The 23,312-nt window shown below is 41.3% G+C and overlaps 1 protein-coding gene across 4 annotated transcripts in view; it reads left to right on the top strand.

Annotated features, from left to right (window-relative positions):
- Positions 1-373: 373 nt before the first annotated feature.
- The window catches only part of TSPAN12 (tetraspanin 12), a 45,025-nt gene continuing 22,086 nt past the window's right edge, over positions 374-23,312 (top strand). The window contains exons 1-4 of one of the 4 annotated variants that reach the window (XM_027902519.1): positions 410-449; positions 756-892; positions 13,751-13,833; positions 14,432-14,567. In XM_027902519.1, the coding sequence (XP_027758320.1) occupies positions 827-892; positions 13,751-13,833; positions 14,432-14,567 (285 nt within the window). In that variant the 5' untranslated portion in view covers positions 410-449; positions 756-826. Of the gene's footprint in view, positions 450-755; positions 893-1,128; positions 1,230-9,039; positions 9,136-13,750; positions 13,834-14,431; positions 14,568-23,312 lie in introns of those variants that run through there. The other 3 variants (XM_027902522.1, XM_027902520.1, XM_027902521.1) reach the window with 3 other exon arrangements.

Genomic DNA, 23,312 nt, shown 5'->3' with positions numbered 1-23,312 from the left:
GAATCAGGTTCGATGTCGGCAGAGTTTAACTTCCGACGCAAAAGCGCTGAAAACTTGTGAGACGCCCCTGAAACCTCGCGAATGCGTTTCGTGTGGCACTGCCCACTCTGGGCCAAGGTGCCACGAAAGAGGGGCTTTCGTGTCGCTCAGCCCCGCTCAGCCCATGGCCGGAGATCCTCCCTGAAGGAGAAGGGCCCCCCAGGCCAGCCCCGCTCAGCGCACAGGCCGTGCGGGAACCCCGCACCAGGGCGGCGGCGCTAGGGCCGCGCGGGCGGCGCATGCGCGGTGCGGCCCCGGGCCGTGGGAGCGCCGCGGGCGGGGCGGCGGGGCCGGGGCAGCCCCGGGACGGGACCGGAGCGGACCTTCCCCCGCGCCCGCCGCAGGGCATGGGCGCCCCCCGGCCCCGTGAGCCCTCGCCGGAGCGAGTGAGTGCGGGGGGCGCCCGGGCGGTAAGTGGCCGCGTCCCTATCGGGCTGGGAGGAAGCCGGCTCCCCCCGGGCTTTGCCTCCTCTGCGCTCAGCCCCGCTCTGCCGCTGGAGTGGCCGGCGGGTTCTTCCGTGCCCGCATCTTTGTTATTTTTATGAGAAAAGCTCGCCCATCGCTGTCTCCGGGCGGGGCGGGAGGGGAGGGGAGGCTGCCGGGGGTCCCCGAGGGGCGCGGCCGGTCCGGGCTCGGCGCGGCTCCGCCGCCTCCACCTGCGCGCCGGTCCTCGGCGAGACGGACTCGCCGGTCCCTCTCCGTCTCTTCCCCTGCAGGGTGCCAGCGGCCCGGCCTCGGGAGGGAGGATGTGGTGAGAGGATGGGGCTGTGTCCCGCGCGGGCTCGCCATGGCCAGGGAGGACTCGGTGAAGTGTCTGCGCTGCCTGCTCTACGCTCTCAACCTGCTCTTCTGGGTGAGTGCAGCGGCGCGGGCCGGGCCGGGGGCCGGTACCGTCCCGGGGGCAGGAGGTGCCGCCTTCGTGCCCTTTTGACTCCCATAAGGGAGTGCTGATCACTGGAGCAGGCAACAAAATGCCTTTGGAAAGAAGCTAGAAGTAAAATTGGATTAGTGTTCGTTACATATGTGAATTTGTGCACCTGTAAAATGTAAATAGGAGAATATTCATAGGTGCTGTGGCTTCCTGACTAGGTGAGTTTCAGAGGATCCTGTGACCTGAGATGAACTCCAAGAGCAGTCTGCTCTGCCCGGAATTTTTTTTTTTTTTGGGTTCAGTGGCCAGATCCTAACTGGCAGGCAAGGCCCATTTCTTTTGTTATTAGGATTTCAGTCAAAACTGTATTTATAGCAGCAGGGTTTCTTGCTCTCCAGCGTAGGTGGGTGTGATCAACACTTGTTCTTTAAACTTTCAGAGCGCTGAAGAAACAGCAAGACGGATATTGCTGAGAGTCCTCACTCGCTTGCACCAAATGCAGTCTTTTTCACCTGAATAGTTGAGATTTGTGCAGGATACGGGTGAGAGAACAAAAGGGCAAAAGGCATAACATCCTAAACCTGTTCACAGTGTCTTACTCCTGAAGTGCTGTAGATTTGAATGATGCGGGGATAATACATGGGCTGGGACCAAGCCTAGTTTATATCTGAGTTTTTTTCCACCTACACGGAGCTCTAGCATGCCCAACACAGGAAGGAGATTGACCTGTTGGAGTGAGTCCCAAAGAGGGCCACCAAGTCGATTAGAGAGATGGAGCACCTCTCCTATGAGAAAAGGCTGAGAGAATCGGGATTTTTCAGCCTAAAAAGAAAAGGCTTTGTGGTGACATAATTGCAGCCTTACAGTACCTGAAAGGAGCCTACGAGGAAGATGGAGAGAGATTGGTTTGCAAGACCATGTCATGACAGCACAAGGGTGAATGGCTTCAAACTGAAAGAGTAGATTTAGATTAGATATTAGGAAGAAATTCTGTACTGTTACAGTAGTGAGGCACTGGAACAGATTGCCCAGAAGAGTTGTGAACTCTCCATCCCTGGAAGTGTTCAAGGCCAGGCTGGATGGGGTTTTGAACAACCTGTTTTAGTGAAAGGTGTCCCTGCCTATGGCAGGGGGGGTTGGAATTGAGATAAAGTCCCATGATTACTGAAAATTAAGTAGGGGTCTGAATATGAATGAGAGAGAAAACTGCCAAACGGTATTTTGAACAGAATGGTACTTTTTATATAATGCAAGGAATCTGAAAATCCGTTGAAAGTATATTGAAAGCTTTGTATATTGTGTTTAATAGAGATGAAAAATAAATTATTTCCTTAGCGTATGTAGGAATAAAGCCCTTTATTAGGAGATGAGGAAAGTTTTTTTATTAAAAAAGAAGGATGTGTAATTGTTTCTAGCATTGTCATGGTTTTCACTGTGCAACGAAAACATTGTACATGGTTTTCACTGTACAAAATCTACAACTCTGCATTTTCTTTTAAGATGAAGGTTGCCTGGGATCAGCTGACCTGAGTTCAGTTTTGGATTTTTACACATATTCTGTTAGAGTTGAGTGAATGGACATTTACATGGTTGAAAACATCATGTCCTGCTGTTTGTCTGTTTACCTGTTTGCTTCTTTCCTCTGGTTTCCATCATACCTAAATTGAACTGTCCTCAGCAGTTGCTATTTGCACTTTAAATCACTGCTGGCTTTGTCCCCTTAAGCTTCCTCTGCTCTTTTCCCTTGGTCTTCATGTTGCCTGCTGTGTCCCAATAAGATGTATTATTCAGGAACAACTATTTATAGTTAAAATAGACATTTAGGTGGTACCCAAATTACACATGAGGTTATACCTTCATGCTCTGTCAGTTATCTGTCATGTGTTGATGGGAGGCTTGTTGCTAGAGCTGAGTGCTTCATTTTTCAATCTTCCCACCCTTACTTATCTTTGGAGGGGGCTAGTGTGTTGGATTGCAGTTCCTCTCTAGGAAGATCAGGGTCTCACCTGGAAAATCTAAATGTGTCTGCCCACTTTGCTTGAATTTTAAGTTCCTTTCTGTGTCAATTTGCTCTTTCCTACTTTTCATTGTTTTTTACCTTGTGTTTCTGTTGTGGACCTCAAGCATGGAACTGCACATTATCTTTGAGCTTGTCAGTGGAACAACACATTAATTCTGCAATGTGGTGCTGCTAACTTTTTTCATTCTGAAGTCATATCTAAATTTGGTTTAAAGCATTCATTGCTAGAAATGATTTCCCATTCTTTAGATTTTGTTGCCCCTTTAATAATGATGTCTCACATCACCTTACCTAGAAAATGTGATATTTTTGTCTTTTTTTTTCTTTTTACTCTAGTTGTATAGGGTAAAGGGTCCTTTGAGTCTGTTGTGACATGACAAGTCACAGGTAGGAAAAAGGCAACTTCTCAGTCTTTTCTCTGAAATATAAAAAATGTCTGTAATTAATCTTTCTAGTTGAGGCCTGGACAGTGGAAAGTGCACCCAAGCAGTTAAGTGAAATTTGTATGGTGGCGAAGTATGTGAATATGTAATTAAATAATACATGCCAGTATAGCAGGTGACTTGCACCATAGATTTTGCAAGGAATTAAATCTGTTTTCCATAATGTAAGTAAAATAAAGGGTGTTGGAACTCAAATGAAAAATGGGCAGGTTCATTTGGAGTCCTCTACGTTTTGCAAAGCAGGTGAATACATTGTTTTATTTAAAATCGAATGAACAAATAAGCAAAAAAAAACCCCTGAGCCTGCCAGGACTGTGTGTTAAGAAATAGGATGTGTCGTGGTTGGGTAGTTAAATGTATTGCATCTTTGGAGGAAAGAGCATGTATAACCTCTTTCTTCTCCCTACCTGGTTCTGTTTGGATGTGTATTTAACGGCTAAATATAAATCTGCTATCAGCTACTTGTTGTAGTGAAATCTCCCATATGTTTTCCTCTATCAGAGCTTGAATGTTCTTCTGTTCAGCTTGGTGAAAGTTTTGCTGCTACCTTTTCTGAGTGTCATAGCATGACCCACAGGGCGGAGTTTTCTTGTGAAAAGTTCCCCTGGCAGTACGTGCTTATCCACTGGTGTGGGCATGGGGGCAGTAATCTCCCCTTGTCACCGCTCTTCCTTTCATTCAGAAAGTTTTACTGGTTGCTTATGTTAGTGCTTACTTGGATAAATACTAGCCTAGGTTATGGGCTGGATGTCAGGAAGTTTAGATTAGATCAGCCCCTTGAAAATGTGCGGCCATGTTCCTCCTGAGCATGGTGGGTTCTGTCCCGACGGGTCAAGACAAGATTGATGCTGTGATTCCAAGATTTTTTACAGACCTCCTGATTTGAGATTTGACATGTAATTCTCTTCAAGACTGATCTTGGAGGTTTTATGCTTTCTATTGCTTCTTCCTTCCTTCCCAAAGGCCACTGCCTCCAATATCCTGTTTAATATCTTTATTGGTGATCTGGATGAGGAGATCAAGTATACCATTAGGAAATTTGCAGATGACACTAAGTTGGGGGCGGGGGGGCGTGTTGATCTGCTGGAAGGCAGAAGGGCTTTGCAGAGGGACCTGGACAAGTTGGAGAGATGGTCTGATTCCAAGGGGATCAGATTCAACAAGGCCAAGTGCCGGGTTCTGCACTTTGGCCACAACAACCCCCTGCAGCACTACAGGCTGGGCACAGAGTGGCTGGAGAGCAGCCAGGCAGGAAGGGATCTAGGGGTGCTGATTGACAGGAGGATGAACATGAGCCAGCAGTGTGCCCAGGTGGCCAAGAAGGCCAATGGCATCCTGGCCTGCATCAAGAACAGTGTGGCCAGCAGGAGCAGAGAAGTGATTCTTCCCCTGCACTCAGCACTGGTGAGGCCACACCTGGAGTGTTGTGTCCAGTTCTGGACCCCTCAGTTCAGGAAAGACATTGAGGTGCTGGAGCAGGTCCAGAGAAGAGCAACCAGGCTGGTGAAGGGACTTGAGCACAAGTCCTGTGAGGAGAGGCTGAGGGAGCTGGGGTTGTTTGTCTGAAGAAGAGAAGACTCAGGGGAGACCTCATCACTCTCTTCAACTACCTGAAAGGAGGTTGGGGTCGGTCTCTTCTCCCAGGCAATCAGCAGTAGGACAAGAGGGCACAATCTCAAGCCCTGCCAGGAGAAGTTTAGGTTGCATATTAGGAAGAAATTCTTTAGAGAGAGTAATCAGACATTGGAATGGGCTGCCCAGGGAGATGGTAGATTCTCTGTCCCTGGAGGTTTTTAAGATAAGACTGGATGTGGCACTTAGTGCCATGGTCTAGTAACCACAGCAGTGCTCGATCAAGGGTTGGGCTTGATGATCTGAGGTCTTTTCCAACCCAGTTGATTATATGATTCTATGAAATGACTTCAAGCCTGTTGATAACGTGCCCAGTGGCTGTGTCAGTTATCAGTGTTTGGCTGAAAACAAGTGAAGATGTGCAAACAGTGTTGACTTTCTAAAATCATGGTTTGATTACAGGTCATGGCAGGAATAAAGTGACATTCCCTCCCATCACCACTGTGGTGGTGTTTAGCAGTAGGTGTAACCACACGCTGTGAAAAAAGGACTGCTTTCTTCTCCAAACTGAACTTGAAGCTTTTGAAGTCCTGAATAAAACTGCAAGAGCCAGTAGTCACTGTCTAGTAAGGTCTAACTGTCAGGCTCTTAAAAGAGAACATCTGAAGTAAACTTCAAAGCGTGTCCTGTGTGCATCTGTCCCTGTGTGTGTATGATGGGACTGCAACATTTGTCATTGCCAGCCTGGTGAGGACAGCCTAGTGCATGTGAAGCTCCTTAAGATAACGTAACAGAACTGGTTAATCTGATCATGAATACTGCTGAAAAACTGAAGATGAAAATGGTTGCTGCAACACACTGTTGTCTTCATAATTTGGTTGCTTTTGGGGCCTACGGAAGCAGAGGTGTGACAGAACTTTATCAGATAGTCACTCTACTGCCATCCTTGTAGCTTCTCCAGAGCATTTCTCGAAAGTGTACAGCTGTGTGCTGTTTGGAAAGAAACTTCTTTTGCTCTGCTCAGCTGTTGAGCTGTGATATATACCTGCTTGTGTTTGTCAGGGAGGCAGGCAAGAAGTGTTTGTAATGCTTTCTGTCATTTTTGGCCTTAAGTCTGCTTAGCTGTAAATAATTCATAAGCAATCAATTGGAAGCCCAAGGCTGTGTTGTTGTGGTTCATCCTGTTTTATAATAGACCAATAAATGTACTGCCCTTACTGCTCCAGAAGAGCTCTGGTTTTGTGGATGCGAGTAGATTGGTACTTTGTGAGCTTCAACTTGCAGCAGATCTTGAAAGTTTTTTTCCTTCTGAGGTAGAAATAAATGTATTGTCAGTGCTCTGATTGTTGTTGATTAAGTGACTGATCCTGATAATAGGCCTGATGATATACCCTTCTGGAAGCTGTTTTCAAGGTCAGTTGAATCATGCATCTGACTGCAAGATGTCTCTTTTAGAGCAGGGGAAGTTCCAGTTTCAGGACTTCCTTGGTTTTCTAATTTCATAAGTGTTTTTTGACAGTGGCCTGGTGAAGGAATATCCTTCAGACTAAATCCTGCAGTTAACACTGGTTTTGTTCTTCTGCAGTCCTCGTGTATAGATGGGTATCACTTGTTAGTGTAATTTATGAAACTGAGAGATCCAACTTGATTCTGCAAGTGTTTCATCTTACATTCTGTAACGCTGCTGTTTGCAGTACATTACATTCTGGAAAAACTAATAAAAAGAGGGAATCTCCAAAAATGCATGATTTGGTGTCTTGTGGTCAAGATTTAGTACTTTGCTAAGCAGCTTATGTTAGTGGTGCTTGAGAGAATACCTGTTCCTACTGCCGTCAATTTTTCTGTTCTTAGTGGCAGTACTGCTGTTTATATCTGGAGAGTGCGCATGTCAGGACTTTAAGAAATTTAGTTTTCATAGCACTACAAATATATAATACGCAGTTTGAGACTACAGTGTCTTTCCTTCTGATGGGGCTTAACTGTATTGTCAGGCAGCTGACACTGTTCCTGCTCAGTAGCAGTCATGGATGTAATGCGAGCATCTTCATTCATTTTGAGCACTGTATAACTTGTCCTCACAGAAGCCCTCTTTGCCACACTTTGCAATGCTACCATTGTTCTTCTGTACTTCACTGTGATCTCCTTACCAGTTAAAGCTCCTTGGCAAGCTGAGCAGACCTTCAGTGGCAGAACACGGTCAACCTATAATAATGGCACAGGCATAACACAGGAGATGCTGAGTACAAGAAGCCCCTGGGGATTGTGGAACAGGAACTACCAAATGGTGCTGAATACAGGGAAAATTCAGTCTCCTCACTGCTTAAAATAGGGGATTAAGCAAAGCAACAGATTTGAGAGGCACAGATCTGTTCTACTTTTTTTTGCAGCTCAGCCACGCATGTTCTTTGAAAAAAGTTAGAAATAGTTAACATAGGTGAACCACATAGTGATAGTGGAAGCAAGTAAAAGCAGTGCAATTATTTTGTTAACTTTCTTGTTTTGTAAAAAAAAGCAAAGTGACTTCGCAGGAAAAGTGCAGGAAAAAGTCTGTATAGACTTTCTCTTGAGAAAACTGCCAACTTTTTTTTTTCCTCTGGTAAGCACATGAGGCAGGAGCAGCTGCTGTTGTGTTGCTTGTAATTGAGGATGACTGTACTGTAGTGCCTTAGACAAATCAAGGTTGTAAGTTGCAGATGACTGTGTCATAGGTGGTAAAAATCTTTTAACCGATGATTAATATTGTCAGTGGATGTTTAAGCCAAGCCAGTGATGTTGCCACTGCCTAGGGATATGCTGTTTCTGTTGAGCAGTGTTTAAGCTTTCCTTCATGCACAGATCAGTACCACATCTAATTTCAGTCGTGTGGTTGCAGCCAATAAACATTTCTGGTAGGTAGTGGAAATCGGTTTGCATCTATCTTGAATTTCTGTTTGTGAGCAAAGGGGAAAAAAATCACATAAAATGAAAGAGGAGCAAGCTTCCAGTTAGTTTTTCATTTGTTCTGAGGGCTTTGCACGCTTAAATCTTCTAGTTTTGCCTATGTGCATCACTTGAGAATTCAGAGCAAGGGAAGATGAGTGTTGTGTAAGGAAGTAGTGTAAGCGTGGTTGGAAGCATTGGTATTGTATTTTCTGTTTTTTTCAACTTCAAATGAGTGTATTTAATCTTTTTTTTTTTCTTAATTTTTCAAATCTGCTGTAACATGAGAAAGAAATCATTGGTATTGTATTTTCTGTTTTTTCCAACTTCAAATGAGTGTATTTAATCTTTTCTTTTTTTTCCTAATTTTTCAAATCTGCTGTAACATGAGAAAGAAATCAGTCTATCCTTCATTCTGTGGAACCAGATTCTGCATAGAGGTTGTTTCTGCTGCTTTTCAACTTCCATTCTCATCGGTGGGATGTGTAGATACTTAAAATGAATCGAGTTCAGGACAATGCTTTAAGTTTAAATGATGAATAATATCTGTTGAAACAAACACTGCCTGGATGGGTACCTGTAGCAGTGTGAACAAGGGGTTCATTCTAGGCTAATATGCTCTGATTTTAGAGACTGCAGTTTAGACCTGCATAATTGAAACGTGATTTTCTTAGCATTCTTTGTGTAAAGAAAAAACTGTGGCTTCTGAGGGAATATGGTGTCTTTTTAAAGGAATGTGTACAACAGAGGAAGCTATAGGAGAAGTTTTAAGGACCAGAAATATTTTTAATTCTGGTATTTGAGAAATCTTTTACTTTTTGGTGTCTTTAGTCTGCATTATTTATATAACATCATTCCATTACCAGACCATGTCCTAACAAAGTAGAGTTCAGCCATAAGTCAACTTTGTATCTGCCCCTATGTATTCTTTTATGCCATGTATCTTCAAAGGTGGTATGTCTTACCCAGAGTGGCATGTCAGCACTGAATTGGTAGATGAGTTTCTGCAAAACTGTCCTGAAAAAGAGTGGCTTGATATGCTAATGGAGAGGGAAAAATAACCCCCCAACCCAATGTTAGAAATTACATTAATATGCTTTTAATTGGCATTCAGAAATCAGAGAACCACAGACATTTTTTGGGTAATCTTCACAACTAACTCTGTGAAACTCATTACCTCAGCCTTGAGGATGATGCACAAACCTGTGCTGAGAAAATTTGAGTCTGTAGCTCAAGGGGAAGAAAAAACTTCACGCTCTATGCTTATACTGGTAAGCCACGATCTTCAGCAAACTGGGAAGGTCCATTTGGACTGTAGATACTTGTGTATTTTTTTCCTTTGAATTTGCATCTCTTTCTGTAGAAGCTAGCTTCTGCATTATTCATGAGTCTTCAGGCACTGCTTCTGTACCATGAAGATTCTCTGTCATCTCAGGAGTCTGTGGTAGACACTAGACAAGGCTCATAGGAATAAGTTTCTAAATATCTTGTAGCTGTTTCCCAAGGTATAGGAGACAGTTTAATTTTGTGCATTTTTATAGGAATGTGTGATTTATTTAAAAATACAGGTCCATTTTAGTCATCTTTGTGTGCTCATGTGTATTGAGGTGTAAAACAGAAAACTTAATTGATAAACCCACAACCCTCTCATGTGTAGTCCTGTGGATAATAGGAAATACACACGTTTTTTTCCCTTTTCCATTTATATATATATATATATATATATGTATATGCTGGGTTTTAAAGTAATTTGCCTGCTTCTGGGAGATTGACTACTGTCCATGAATAAAAGCAAGCTCTTACAGAAACAAAATTAAGAGTATATTGTGTATATGGGAAGGCATATGTGATGTGATTGGGACACTTGAGTTCTGAGCATTGCTGTGAATTACCCTTGTTGTGGGTCTGGCATACAATAGAACTATACCTCAACCTGTTTGCATGTTTGGCCCTTAGCTTGTTCTTTCTGCTGTGCTTGCTCTAGGAGCCTTGAACAGCCCGCTGCTGGAAAACTTGCTTGTGTGCCCCAGGATGGTGACCTGTTAGCAGCCTGTCGGTGCTCCAGCAGTTGCCTTATTGCAAAGTGTGCAAGTTCCAGCCCTTGCCAAACGTGGAGCAGGTTGTTAACTTACTGGTGCAGCTGTGCAAGCAAACTGGATTCAAAGTGCAAATACAAATGTGCTTCAGCTGTTTCCAAGTGGGAGGGGACCAAGGCATAACCTCGTAGGAAGCTTAGCTAAAACTAAATGTTGGCATGTCTATAGAATAAAAAGTGCATTAATAGGGAGTCAGGGATTTTCCTTTTTTGTGTGTTGTTGTTTCTCTAAACACCTAAATGCTTTTGCCAGGTAATAAAGAAAAACAAGACCTCTTGTCCTGCCCTTCTCTGCCCTTATACTCTGTCCCCAAAAAAATGTAGTTCTCTGTTTATCCAGGGATCTGAGTTATCTGTGTTTGTTCAATGATCTGAATATTGAACCTAATTGTGAAAATCCTGTGAAAGCATTGCAACATGCTCTGTTCATGACCTTGTAGTGATTTATGCCCCCTTCCCCTTTGGTAAGTCACAGTTCAGGTTACCCAAATCAATTTTAACTGGAAATTTTTTTTTTTTTTTTTTTTTTTTCATAAGAGGATATATTCTGATGAGTGTGGTCATATCTTGGAAGTAATTTCCTTGGAGCTGGAAACCTTTTCATGCAGAGCAAGTTGGTCCATCGTGCTACTAGTCAGCATTTTGTTATGGGTACCAGAGCATGGCTTGAAGTTGAACATCCCATCTGTTAGAATAAAAAGAATGGTGTATGATTTTTGGTATGGAAGATACTTTTATTCTTTCATCCAGTTTAATAATCTTAAAAAAACCCTTCATAAGTCTGAGGAGAGCAACTTTCATTGTCAAAAAGGAAGGTGTTAGAATATTTGAATGAAAAAATGATGAAAGGATGAACGCAGATGTGCAAACAGCAACAGCCATTGCTTTTGCTCCCTTAAAGACAGGAATCCATGTTCATTTATTGATTGAAAATGCAGATTTATTTTCCAGTTTAGGTATGGCCTGAAAGACACTGTAAGTAGGACTTTCACAATAATGGCTTAAAATATATATTTAATGAATAACACATGATTTTATATTTTCATTTTGATGCATAAATTGTGGAAGAGAGTTCCAAGGACAATTAAACTGTGCTTGGAAACAATTGCTCCTAATAGTTTGAGTCCGTTGTTGGAAATTGTAATTAGATTGTCTGAGAAAGCCCTAGCAGCTTTAAAAACTTAATAAATTCATTTTAAAATGTAATATATTATTGTGTGCATACTGCTCATATATAAAAATATAATTTATTACCTTTGTTTAATCAGTGTGAAAATATGTTTAAAATAAAGTGTGACAGCAGGCAGTTTTGTAAGCTCTGCAGTGTCATGTTGATGGCTATATAGCATACTGTGACAGTTCAGAATTAAACCCACAGTGACTTGTGCAGCCAGCTGCAACAAATAAAACATGTTTTACTGCATACTATCACATTATGTTTACAGCACAGCAGACTGGCTGTCATCAGAGGAGCTTGAATGAAAACTTTTTGGTGAACTGATGTAACTGCTAATGTGAGAAATAGTAGTTTATATGTCATAAACTTGTGTTCTTTCATCTGATTGCTTGATACAAATTTCTAACTGTATTTTACATATTAGTTACCAAATAATGGCTGAAGTAGGGGCTGCCAGTTTTTTGGGGCCACCTTTTTACCATCCTTCAAACGAAACAAAAAGAACTGTTATCAGGACCTTGCCCCCTGCCCATGACTCTTTGAAAGTCACATGGCAGTGAATTGCAGTGATGTGCCTGCTGTTCTTTGCTAGTAGGCTTGGATGCACACTGAGGTTTTTGGGGAGGTTGTTACTGTTGTTACTGTTCTGCCTATTGAGTGCCTGGGCTGAGTTGTACTGCTGGTATTGGTGTAATTCCTGTGCTGCATGCTGAAGGTGGTTATAAAGTGAAGTAACTAAATTTATCCTAAGTATTTTATCGTAAACAGAGTGGAAGTATGGGCTAATGCTTTTCTGTGTGTATCAACAAGCCTTGCAGTGAGATGTGGAGGGTTAAAAATGTTTTGTGTTGCTTTTTGACCATAGGAAGGTAGGCTGTCTGCGTGTAGTCTTGTTTAACTCTCATGTTTTTAACTACCTGTGTTGTATGTTTGCCTAATGCTTTCTTCCAAGGAGATAGCTGGTTGTTGAGGAATTTAACTAGGATGAGATTCCAGTCATCATCATCTTGTTCCTGCAGCTTCATGCAAATAACACAACAGAAAATGTTCTTTACTCTTTACTGTTCCACCAGCCCAGACAGACCCCACAGAGCATAAAGAAGATGGGTGAACACAGTAGACTTGTAGCACTCACTAGCTTTCAGGACTATGCTTGCAACTAGGGCTTGTGCTGGCAGCACCCAGAACCAAGGCAGTGCCTGTACTTTGTGCATCAGATCTGAGAAGCAGGAAGAAGCTGTGGGCTACCTGCTGGCACTTGTGAAATTTTAAAGGCAGAAGTAGGCTGCTGTGGGCATGCTGCAGGCAAAGGAGCTGGTGAGGACACAGAGTGGCTTTTCCTGTGTTAGGCTTGAGCCAGTTAACTTATTCTTCATAACAACTTTAGGGAAATACAAGGGCATGTGGAAGGTAGATGTTGAAGGCAACAGAGGAGATTAGCACTTCTAACTGATTTAAGAAACTGTAAGTATAATGCTGAGGTGTCTTGTCATACCCCTATACAATGCACAAACACAGTAGTGTTCAGAAGAATCAGTGTGCTTAGGTCTCCATCCCTCAGCTAAACTATGCTTCTGAGATCCTGTGTCTTTTAGGTTCAGGCCCTGAGCTGTGGTTCAGGTTTAGGTGCCCATGTGAGACTGAGTGAAGAGTGCCTTGTCCTCTAGCAGTACCTCTGCTACAGCAGCATCAGAGCTGGTACTGTCACAGCATGGCAGGTTCTGAATATGTTCAGGTTTGACTTCTCAGGAAAATCAGCAGCCAGAGCTTTTTCTGGTAAGCCTCAGGTGTGCTGAAGTGTACAATGGCATCACATGACAGAAATCCGTGTCTGCTGAGGTGGTGGCAATTCTAGGTGGGTTCAGTCTTGGGGATTTACTTGCTGTGGGAGCAGTCTTGGAATGAGTGTAGTGGCTTTACGCCTCTGAAGTGCCTAACAGGTCAGGTACCCCCCAGATGCTTTGATGATTTGGCATTTATTATAGAAAAATAGTGAGTTTTATTGTCATTTTATGGTTCAGGAAACTGAGACATAGTGTTCGTGGTGTGACTCAGTCTGAATGAGTGAGAGAATCAGATTCTTCTACATTTACCCCCAAGATATATTGACACACACGAGAGATTTGTCAGTACTGTTTTATCCTGTATGGGACTTTGGATTTTTCTTCGCTAGCTGTGTACCTGAGCATGGCTTCAATAGTTTCATGCAGGTGGGTATCACTTGTGAGCCCTGAGAGGGTCACTGATTTTAGCAGCATAAACCCTCCTTGTTGTTTCTGTGGTATGTTATGCAGTGGTAGGACAGGAGCCAGCAGGACATCACAGGGTGAAAGAGAAGGTATTCTGTTGGGTACCAGGCAGACATCAGGCCTGGGAAAGCAGGTGCAGACATTAATTTTGCATACTGGAAGAGACGATTATTGTCACTGGCTGCCTAATACTTAAGTAACAAACCAGCTCTAAGCATGTAGTGGTACAGTTTTGGGGGCAAGATGCTGTTCAGCTAAATCAATGTGTAAAAGATGTTAGTGATGACCAATCCTCTGCTTAAATTATGAATGACCTTGCAGTTTGTTTTAAATGCATGACAAATAATTTAATCTTTTCTTTTTAGTTGATGTCCATCAGCGTATTAGGTGTTTCTGCTTGGATGAGAGACTACCTGAATAATGTTCTCACTTTAACTGCAGAAACAAGGTAAAACTTTAGTTAAATCTATTAATCTGTGAGGGTGACTGATTGGGGTATATGTTGTTATTTTGTAGAGTTAAGAAACCTTCAGTTAAGCTATTGTTTTGTTGAAAGGTGTATTTTTGCCACTATTTCTGGCATCAGTTGAAATTAGAAAATGGAGAAAAATAGAAATTCAGTCCTGTGCCTTTCTCTTCTGAAAGGGATCAATTTTTGACCCTTTGACAATATGTAACCATATCATATTACCGTTTAGTTTTGAATACTTTATTCAGTCCAGAGATTTAGGAATTCCGTTAGTTTTATTTCAGCAGTGCTTATGAGCCCTAGTGATGAAACAGGGCCTCATTGTGCTGCATACTGTGCAAGTGCAGGGCAGGGAGACTGCCTTTGCTCCAGAGAGATTTTGGACAATGCATTACTTTCTGGTACCTGAATGCAGCATTTGACTTTAATACCATGTAGAAGAGATTGCTGTGAAATGTGTAAGGTGCTGAAAAGAACACATCTGCTACTTTTTAATGGCTATACTGTGTTTTTCTTCTGTATCATTTTGTGTGACTGTACTTTTTTTTTTTTTGATTGTGGTTCTGATTGGTTTTAGGGTGGAGGAAGCTGTCATTTTGACTTACTTTCCTGTGGTCCACCCAGTTATGATTGCAGTCTGCTGTTTCCTCATCATAGTTGGAATGCTGGGGTACTGTGGAACAGTGAAAAGAAATCTATTGCTCCTTGTCTGGGTATGTTTCATAACTTCTAAAACCAGCTAACTTCTACTTTATTTCAAGAGTGTAAGAAAGGTTTTAATCCACAGGCATTAGATAAATACTGATTATTTTTTATTACCATGTTGAATTACGGTATCAGTGAGGAATTGTAATTGCAAAGCACACAGTAGGAAAGAATTTATTGCCTAGACTGCATTATGCTGTGGCTGAAAGACAAGCAGTGTCTCAGTTGCAAAAATTCACTTCATTTAGTAGAGGAGTTGCTGAAGGGAAAAATAACTCAAACTCTTAAGTACTAGTAATTATAGGAACCTGAGTCAGAGGACTCTGAAATAAACCCTTATGCTGCTGTTTTAACTCTTAGCTGTGCAATAGCTATCTAACCTAGACTTTGCTTTATTACCACAGTTGATTATGTGTGTAAAGTAACAGCATTTGTAGCTGATGAAAGTTAATTTTGACTGTGTTTGGAAGCTTTGCCTTCTCTTATGTGGATGTGGAATTTTGCAGTTGCATTTGGTTGTGAACAAGTTTAAAAATAAATTCCAGGTACCTGGCTTTTTCCTTCAATTGGAGACTACATGACTGAGCTGACAGCAGCTGAAAAGCAATAGTCTCTCCTGCACAAGGCTCTATGACCAGTTTAACTGTGATGAAGCTTTGACTGTCAAGAGAGCCAAACACCATTTTCTCCATCTGGAAGTCAGTGAATTTGAGGACAATAAAAGAATCAGTCAACAAAAAACAAACCAAAAAGACTGACACTCAACCAAAAGTCCATCAAACTTGCACAAATTGTAGAGGTTTAGAGTTAAACTTTTTAGACTGTTGGCAATACTGAGATTAAGGAGGGCCATGTAATTTTATGCTTCTTAGAAATGTAGCTGGTAGCTCTTGGCAGCATTGGGCTTTGCCTTTTAACATGACGGTAAGCAGAATTCAAAGCAGTCTGTAAGCCCAAGAGAGTGGGAGCTGTGGGTGTGAAAGTGCTTTATCAGACTTAACTACCACAGTTCCAGTAGAAGAAAGTGGACAGGTAAAATCCTTCAGCTCTTGAAAATATCCGGGGTCTTAAAGAAGTAGAGCTGGGCTTCTGCAGTATGTGTTGGGTTCTAGCAAAGCGCATAGTATGAGTTGAATTTTTCTTGTGGATCTGTGCAAGCTTAAGTATGTGATATGTAGACCTCACACATTTTGAACAAAATGGCCATAAAACCCTGTGAGAAGGTGGCTGAGATTTATGCAGCCTTTGCTTTTATCTAATAGAAAATATTCTAAGGGCAGATAAAATAGTTGTAAAACCTTTCTGGGGTTTTGTATTAAAATGTCTTTTTTTTTTTTTTTTTAATTTGAGAGAGTTGGATTAGGCTTTATTTGACATTTTCAGCTGAGTGTCTGCAGCAGAAGTGTTCCTCAGTTGCAAGAGGGCAAATGCTGTTTCTCCTTTTGGATATTTGTTAAGCTTGTATACAATGAAGATAATTGTTTCAAAACTGTATACCTGGGAAAAACTCTTACTTAAATCTGAGTATGTTATAGTAACAGAGTAGCCATGAGTTGTTTATTTCTAAATGTTAACCTTGCTGTGTTCTAGTCAATGGGAACAAGTTCTAAAACAATTACTTAGTTATGGGCAGGTGTGTAATCATAACAGATGAATGTAATTTCATACCATATAATTATTTCTCCAGTAGTCTTTCTTACATCCTTAAAAGGGCTCTGTACATATTTTTGCTTCATCTAAATAGTGAAAATATTAAAATATGGGAAACTTATTAAACCTTAGGCAAGGTTATAAGATTACTTTCATGATGTCTTTTATTTTATAGCAGTGATAATACAAAATAAAATTAATTAAAAGGCAAAACCAACTCTATGATGTATACCAATACAACAGAGTATCTTGGGTAAAAAAAAAGTGGTTTTGTTATACACTTTGAAAAAGCCTACCTAACTAATTCAAGAATAAATGAAGTTAAAACTGGTTTTGACCTTCAGTTTATTCATGCTGCGAGGGAAAAGAAGAAGTAATTTATAGCTTTTAGTGCCATCTGGAAATAAATTATTTGAAGTGTGTTTAGGCAGTCAAGTGATACTAAATCAAAACAAGACATTTTTATCAGTTTGTGTTGCAATATTTCATTTTCAGGAGCTTGAGATTTGCTCTTGCTAAGCAACTGATAAGCAAAACTAAATGATATCTTCCTAAGTAAGTCATTGTCTTTGATTAGTTGTTAAATGAATGCAGTTGTGTTGTACCATACAGAAGTATGCAGACATAAGTCAATGCTTAATTCATCAGACTAATCAGAAAAGTGATGGATCAATAATGTGAGCTTTTGTTCAACCAGATGAACTAAAAGAAAAGAACCTTCATATAAAAATTCAACAACGTCTTCAATCATGCTTTTAATCTTCTTTCTGAAGTACATGAACAGCCGTTATGATGGCATGCGGAGATATTTAGATACAAGTCCTGACATTCCTTTCCACATGCTAATTCCTAGTGCTGACGTTGTCAATTGAATTGGATTTTGGAAAATCTTATAAAGCATAAGGGCAATAGATAAATATATTATGGTGTTATGTATTTTTAATACATCTGAGTACATAATTATTTTAATTTATTTTTGAAATTTTGTCTTATAATTAAACACTTGAAACCTTCCCTTCTTCACATGGGGCATAAATATAAATTGAACTAATGTTTGTTTAGCTTGATAGTAAGAAAATGTAACACCTCAATCTTACGGATTACATGTAGAACCAGCATTTTAAAGGTATGATCATTTAATTTTAATTACTTCAGGAATATGTAGTCCTGAAGGGCAGCTGGTCTGAAGAGCCCTTGTGTCCCTTAAGTGTCTATAGATTGACCAACATGCTTGTGTAGAAGTGGATGTGATGCTAGCCCAAAGTGGAAAATCTGAACTCTTCGAAGTCTCTAACTTAAATGTGTAGAAAGTCCAGGGTGGGAAACCAGAATCCAGGTTTTATGGTGCTTGCTACAGTTCTTTCAACAGGATTGTTTTTTTTTTTTTTTTTCAAATCCAGAACCATCCTTTGCCTCTTTTCTTCTGAGACTCTGTCCCTTTTGGATTGTTTTTAAAATCTGTTGTGCACATTGCCTAACTTAAACAAAGAGCAAACCCTAAAAAAGTTCATATATTTTTTAGGAATAGTAACCTTAAGGATATGTGATTTTTTTTTCTTTCTTATTTTCTTTTTTTTTTAAGTTCTTGTTTTATTAAAATAACAGGAATAAACTCTATTTCTTGACAAGAAGAGCCTCATGAAAATCCCACTGGAAAATACTTCCCGGCTGGAGTTTTCATTGCAAGTTCTGGTATTTATAACTATGACTTGTATGTAATTGCAGCACTCAAACAGGACAGGATTCAAATTTGTCTGCATGTTTTCACAAAGGGCAAAACTGTTAGAAGTATCTGATGGTCAAAAGGACAAATCTGTTAGTGATTTTTATCATGATGTTTGCAGAGTAATAAATATTCCTCAGAGCTAAACATTTTAGACCCTGTTTGTGTGGTCAAACAGCTTATTAATTTTATCACAGCAGAACCTGGTTATAATTTGGACCTTGGCAGACTAAGTTGTCTATGAAGTTGAAACACAGACAGACAAACCATCATTGAACTAGTAGTTTCTGTAACTTATATTTAGAGAGTGACAAGATAGTTACTACTAACTGTATCAGCACTCGGGGCAAATTATTTTACACACTCATTTCAGTCCATGTGGATTCAGAGGTGATAGGGTTTATTAGATTTGGACATCTGCTATGTTGCAAGATAGCAATAACTGCTAATGTCTTCCTAGAAGACATTCTTACTCTGTGTGAAATGTTAGCTGTTCTGCAGTAACACAGCACCAACTATTCTGCAGTACTTATGACTATGTTTGACATGAATTAGTGTGAGGGTTTAGTGATAATTAATTTTGTAGTGTTTTTTGTTTTTTTTTTTTTTTATGTGGCAGCATGTATTTCTGCAGTAATACATAGTATAGGTTATTTGCCCTGTAGTAATAAAGGATATTTGTTCTGATCCCTGTAGACTCTTACCACAGTCACAGCTGCTCCAATACCTTGTACTAACATTTGGCACTGGAATTGTTATTTGCCAACTAGAAGTATTTCTTCATTATTTAGCCACTAAGCATTCAAAGGGAAGAAATAACTGACAAACATCCTTGGTGTAAACCCATGCAGTTTAGAATTAAGCAGGATAGAAACTGAGTTCATTTTTGTATTCTGTACCTTTTATCAACAGTTAATTTACAAATGTGGTGTGAGTGGGAGGAAGACAGAGGTTCACAGAACATTTGATGCCTTACAGAATGCCTTATTTGAGATTGGTTTAAATGTGTTTATAATACTGTAGTTCAGGTTTGATGAGAAGCCAGTACTTTGCTAAAACTCAAGTTCAGGTAGTCAGTAGGTAACTTAAGGGGCCGAACATTTAGCTTGCATTCTGAAGTGCTACTTGTCTGATGTTCCACTGGTAGGAGAAAATAGACTTAAAGTGTGTCAATTTTTATTATATCCCAGTAGTTTCAAATATGAGAAATTTTCTCAAGAAAATAGGGTATTTTTGTTCTTTCTGTATTTCTAACTCAATTCAAAGGTAAACTGCTTGAGAAGGTGCCTGTACTAATCATTATTAGACATATTTTGGCCTTGAAATGCGATAAAGGGGAAACTTCTTTCCTGTTTAGATCAGAAGTTTTAAGGTTCAAACAAGTTGTTAGATTTTGAAATGGATTTTGGTGATGCCACAGTGTCACCAGAGAGCTAAGCCAGGCTTTGCAGGAACAGGTGCATTCTGCAGGGCTCCCAGTACTGTGGAGTGCAGTACATTGGTCCTGGGGTCCTCTGTCTGCCTGTGTAAGCATGTGGTGCATTCAATTGACCTTGCCTTCTCCAGCTTAAATAAATCTGTGCTGTGTATGTCCATAAAATAGTTTTTCTAAGGCAAGTGCTTTGAAAGAGTGCATAATTTCCTTATCTAGGAGGGGGAGCTTACAGAGGAGAGATGCAAGTTGCCTGGCCTTGTGGGTTATTGAGAGTTGTGTAGGGATGAAAGGTGCTGCCTGCTGAACAAACAGCAAGCAAGAGCAGCTGAGTATCTGAACAGCATGGGTGAGCGTTGGAGTGGGGGAGCATGACAGGAATTGAGCTGGTGGGAGTGTCCAGGTCTTCTTGCAAATACTTGGCTTAAATCCAAATGTTTGCTGTGCTCATGGTGATGGTCTGCTTCTTTCACCCAGGCACTTAGCAGCTGTCTTGAATGCTTGGCTATGTTGAGCCAGAGCAGAAGCAACACAGCACTATTTGGTGCAGTTATCCAGCAGCTTGCAGTAGCAAGAACTGTCTGGCCCCTTGAGGGCGATTCAGAGAAGTGCCTTTGACTTAGGACAGACAGCAAGGTTGGATGGTGCTGTTAGGAGGCCAACAGTTTTTTAGTTTTGTGGATTTCTGCGATAGTGAAGAGCTACTTGCTCATCCTTTCGGAAAAAGGCACAGTGCTGAGATAAAAGGTAGACATCTGTTGACAGTGGTCATTTTATGGTTCCAGTATGTTTTCAGCATAAAATGTGCTGCGTGGACTTCTGTGCCACACTTTTCACTGCATACTGTACTTTTAGGCTCACCTGATGGAGCTGGCTACTTTGTCTGTTCTTGGGGACTTATGTTCTGAGTGTTGGTTTGACTAGGTGTCACTGTGTTTGGCCTCATGACCCAAAACTTTTGGAGCAGGCCTTGTTGCTCTTATCTTAAGCTGGATCCCTACAAATCTGTGGGGCCTGATGGGACTTATCCAGAGAGCTGGCTGATGTCATTGCACAACCTCTCCCCATGATTTTTTAGTGGTCTTAGTAATCGGGAGAGGTCCCACCTTACTGGAAGGTGGTGAACATCCCAATTTTCAAGAAGGGCAAGAAGGAGGGCTCTGGAAACTGCAGGCCTGTCAATCCCACTTCAGTGCCTGGTAAAGTTATGGAGAAGATTATTCTGGGAATTGTTGAAAAACACCTGAAAGACAATGCAGTCACTGTTCACAACCAGCGCAGCTTCATGAGAGAAAAGTCCTGCCTATCAGTCCTAATAGGTCTGATTTCCTTTTATGACAAGGTTACCCACCTATTTGATCAAGGGAAAGCTGGTAGATGTAATCTTTTTGGATTTCAGTAAAGCTTTCAGATCTGTCTCTCACAGTATCGTCTGGGCAAACTGTCCAGCACACAGGTGGATAAACACATCATGTGGTGGGTGAGCAACTTGCTCACAGGTGGAGCACAGATGGTAATAGTGAATGGGGGAGCATCAGACTGGCAATCTGTCCCTAGTGGGGTTCCACAGGGCTCCATCTTAGGCCCTGTGCTCTTCAACATCTTCATAAATGACTTGGACACAGGACTGGAAGGGATACTAAGCAAGTTTGCAGATGACAAAACTGGGAGGAGTTATTGACTTCCTCGAAGGCACAGAGGCCCTACAGAGAGACCTCAACAAATTAGAGGACTGGGCAATCACCAACCATATGAAGTTCAACAAGGGGAAGTGCCGGATTCTGCACCTGGGATGGGACAGCCCTGGATGTTCGTGCAGACTGGGGAATTAGATGCTGGAAAACACTACAATGAAAAGGGACCTGGGAGTCCTGGTTGATGGCAAGTTGAAGATGAGTCAGCAGTACCCTGGCAGCCAGGAGAGTCAACCCTGTCCTGGGGGGCATCAGGCAAAGCATTGCCAGCTGATTGAGGGAGGTGATTGTCCCGCTCTACTCTGCACTGGTGCGACCTCACCTTGAATATTTTGTGCAGTTTTAGTAACTGCAGTATAGGAAAGACATTAGGCTGTTGGGGAGTATCCAAAGGAGGGCAGCCAAGATGGTGAAGGCCCTTGAGGGGAAGCCGAATGAGGAGCTGAGGTCACTTGGTCTGTTCAGCCTGGAGGAGTCTGAGGGGAGACCTCATTGCAGTCTACGATCTCCTTGTGAGGGGCAGGCACTGATTTCTTTTCTATGTTGACCAGTGACAGGACCTGAGGGAATGGCCTGAAGTTGTGTCAGGGGAGGTTTAGGTTGGATATGAGAAAGAGGTTCTTCACCCAGAGGGTGGTTGGGTGCTGGAACAGGCTCACCAGGGAAGTGGTCACAGCACCAAGCCTGACAAAGTTCAAGTGTTTGGATGATACTCTCAGGTACATGGTGTGACTCTTGGGGATGGTCCTTCGCAGGGCCAGAGACTGGACTTCATGATCTTTGTGGGTCCCTTCCAGCTCGCCGGATTCTGTGATCTTCCTTGTTCCTCTTTTCCCCCCCAATGCCCGCTTGTTGCACTGTTAATATTACTTCCTCCTACCAAGTTCTTGAAAGTCATTGATACCCAAGGCAGTAGAAGAGACTGAAAGAACACCAGAACTGAAAAGAGTTTTGGAATGATGCTCCCTGGTAAAAAGAGAAGGGAAGATAGTAATAAAAGGTTCATGAAGGGATGGATGTGGGTACCAGGAAACTATTGAAAAGACAGAGACCGATAGGACAGTAGGTTCAAGGGTCTGGGGTTGTTGAGGAGAAAGAGCTGGGAGTGATACCAGCCAGGATGGGAATGAGAGGTGCTGCATCTTGACTGAGAAAAGTTGGGGAGCTGCTTAGATGATTTATGGTCCTACGGCTGTAGTGCTTTTTTTCACCTCTGTCCTTTCCAGATCCTCTTTCCTCATTTCTTGTTTGCCCTGTATTTGGGTTTTTTTTTTCCCCTCTACTGAAGGGAATAGGGAATGGGTGAGTCCCTAAGAGCGAGGAAGGAGTAAATGACTAAGTGGCTCCATAAAGCTCAGCCAAATCTCTGTGTCTTGTCTGAAATGCAGCCCAGTCCTACTGGTGGGGCATGACTTGATGCTGTGGTTCAGCTGAATTCTTGTTGCTACAAACTGAGTATGGTCAGGTAAATTAATCTTTTTCTTATTTAATCATGTTCTTTTGGCTATTTAACCATGGAGGCACTTTGCTGTGTGGGTTTTAGATCTAAGAGCATTTCTTCACTCAAAAGTGAAGTTTTGTTTGAAGTTTTGGGGCATGCTGAGGCAGAGTTATTGCGTATATCAGCACCATGTCAGTCTATTTTGCAATCGAAAAGGATTTGCTTGACTAAAGAAGCATTTTTATAGTGTTTAATTTCCTTGGGAGAAAATAAAGGAGGTAGAAAAATGAAGGAGGCTCTGTTTTGGAAATCTGTGTGGAATGGAAAACTCTTAAATTTTAATATAAATCCTATGAAATAAGGGAAGAAGAAAAGGAAAGGGAATATTGTAAACCTTGAGGAAATATATTCTAATGTCTATCTTTACTTGTGTTCTGTTCAGTACTTTATCATGACCTTGAAATGACCTTAACTGCTTGGCAGTTCAATGACACGAGGTAAATGAACCTTTAGCAAATAATTCCTACTAATTGTGTGAAGTATATATTTAGTTATTTCCAAAGGAATACCTGTTTACTATTATAAGCAAAGATTAAACATTAAAGTAAAAATTTAAAACAGGTCATTAATATTCCACAGAAGAATCAGGGCTGTGAACAAATTTATAAATAATTTTGCTTACTTTTTTAAAAAGGCAAGGACTTATTAAAAAGAACTTAGATTCATACCTTAAAAATAAAAAATGTTTATTGCCTAAAAAAAATTTGAAAATTAGCTATAAAGATTTTCAAAAAAGTGGTAACTATGTATATA

The sequence above is a fragment of the Empidonax traillii genome, unplaced genomic scaffold (genome assembly GCF_003031625.1).
Source record: "Empidonax traillii isolate 1590-97213 ecotype Southwest subspecies unplaced genomic scaffold, ASM303162v1 scaffold885:size433544, whole genome shotgun sequence".
Classification (NCBI taxonomy): domain Eukaryota; kingdom Metazoa; phylum Chordata; class Aves; order Passeriformes; family Tyrannidae; genus Empidonax; species Empidonax traillii.
Note: the sequence above shows the minus strand (reverse complement) of the source record. Positions and strands in the feature narration are given on the sequence as shown.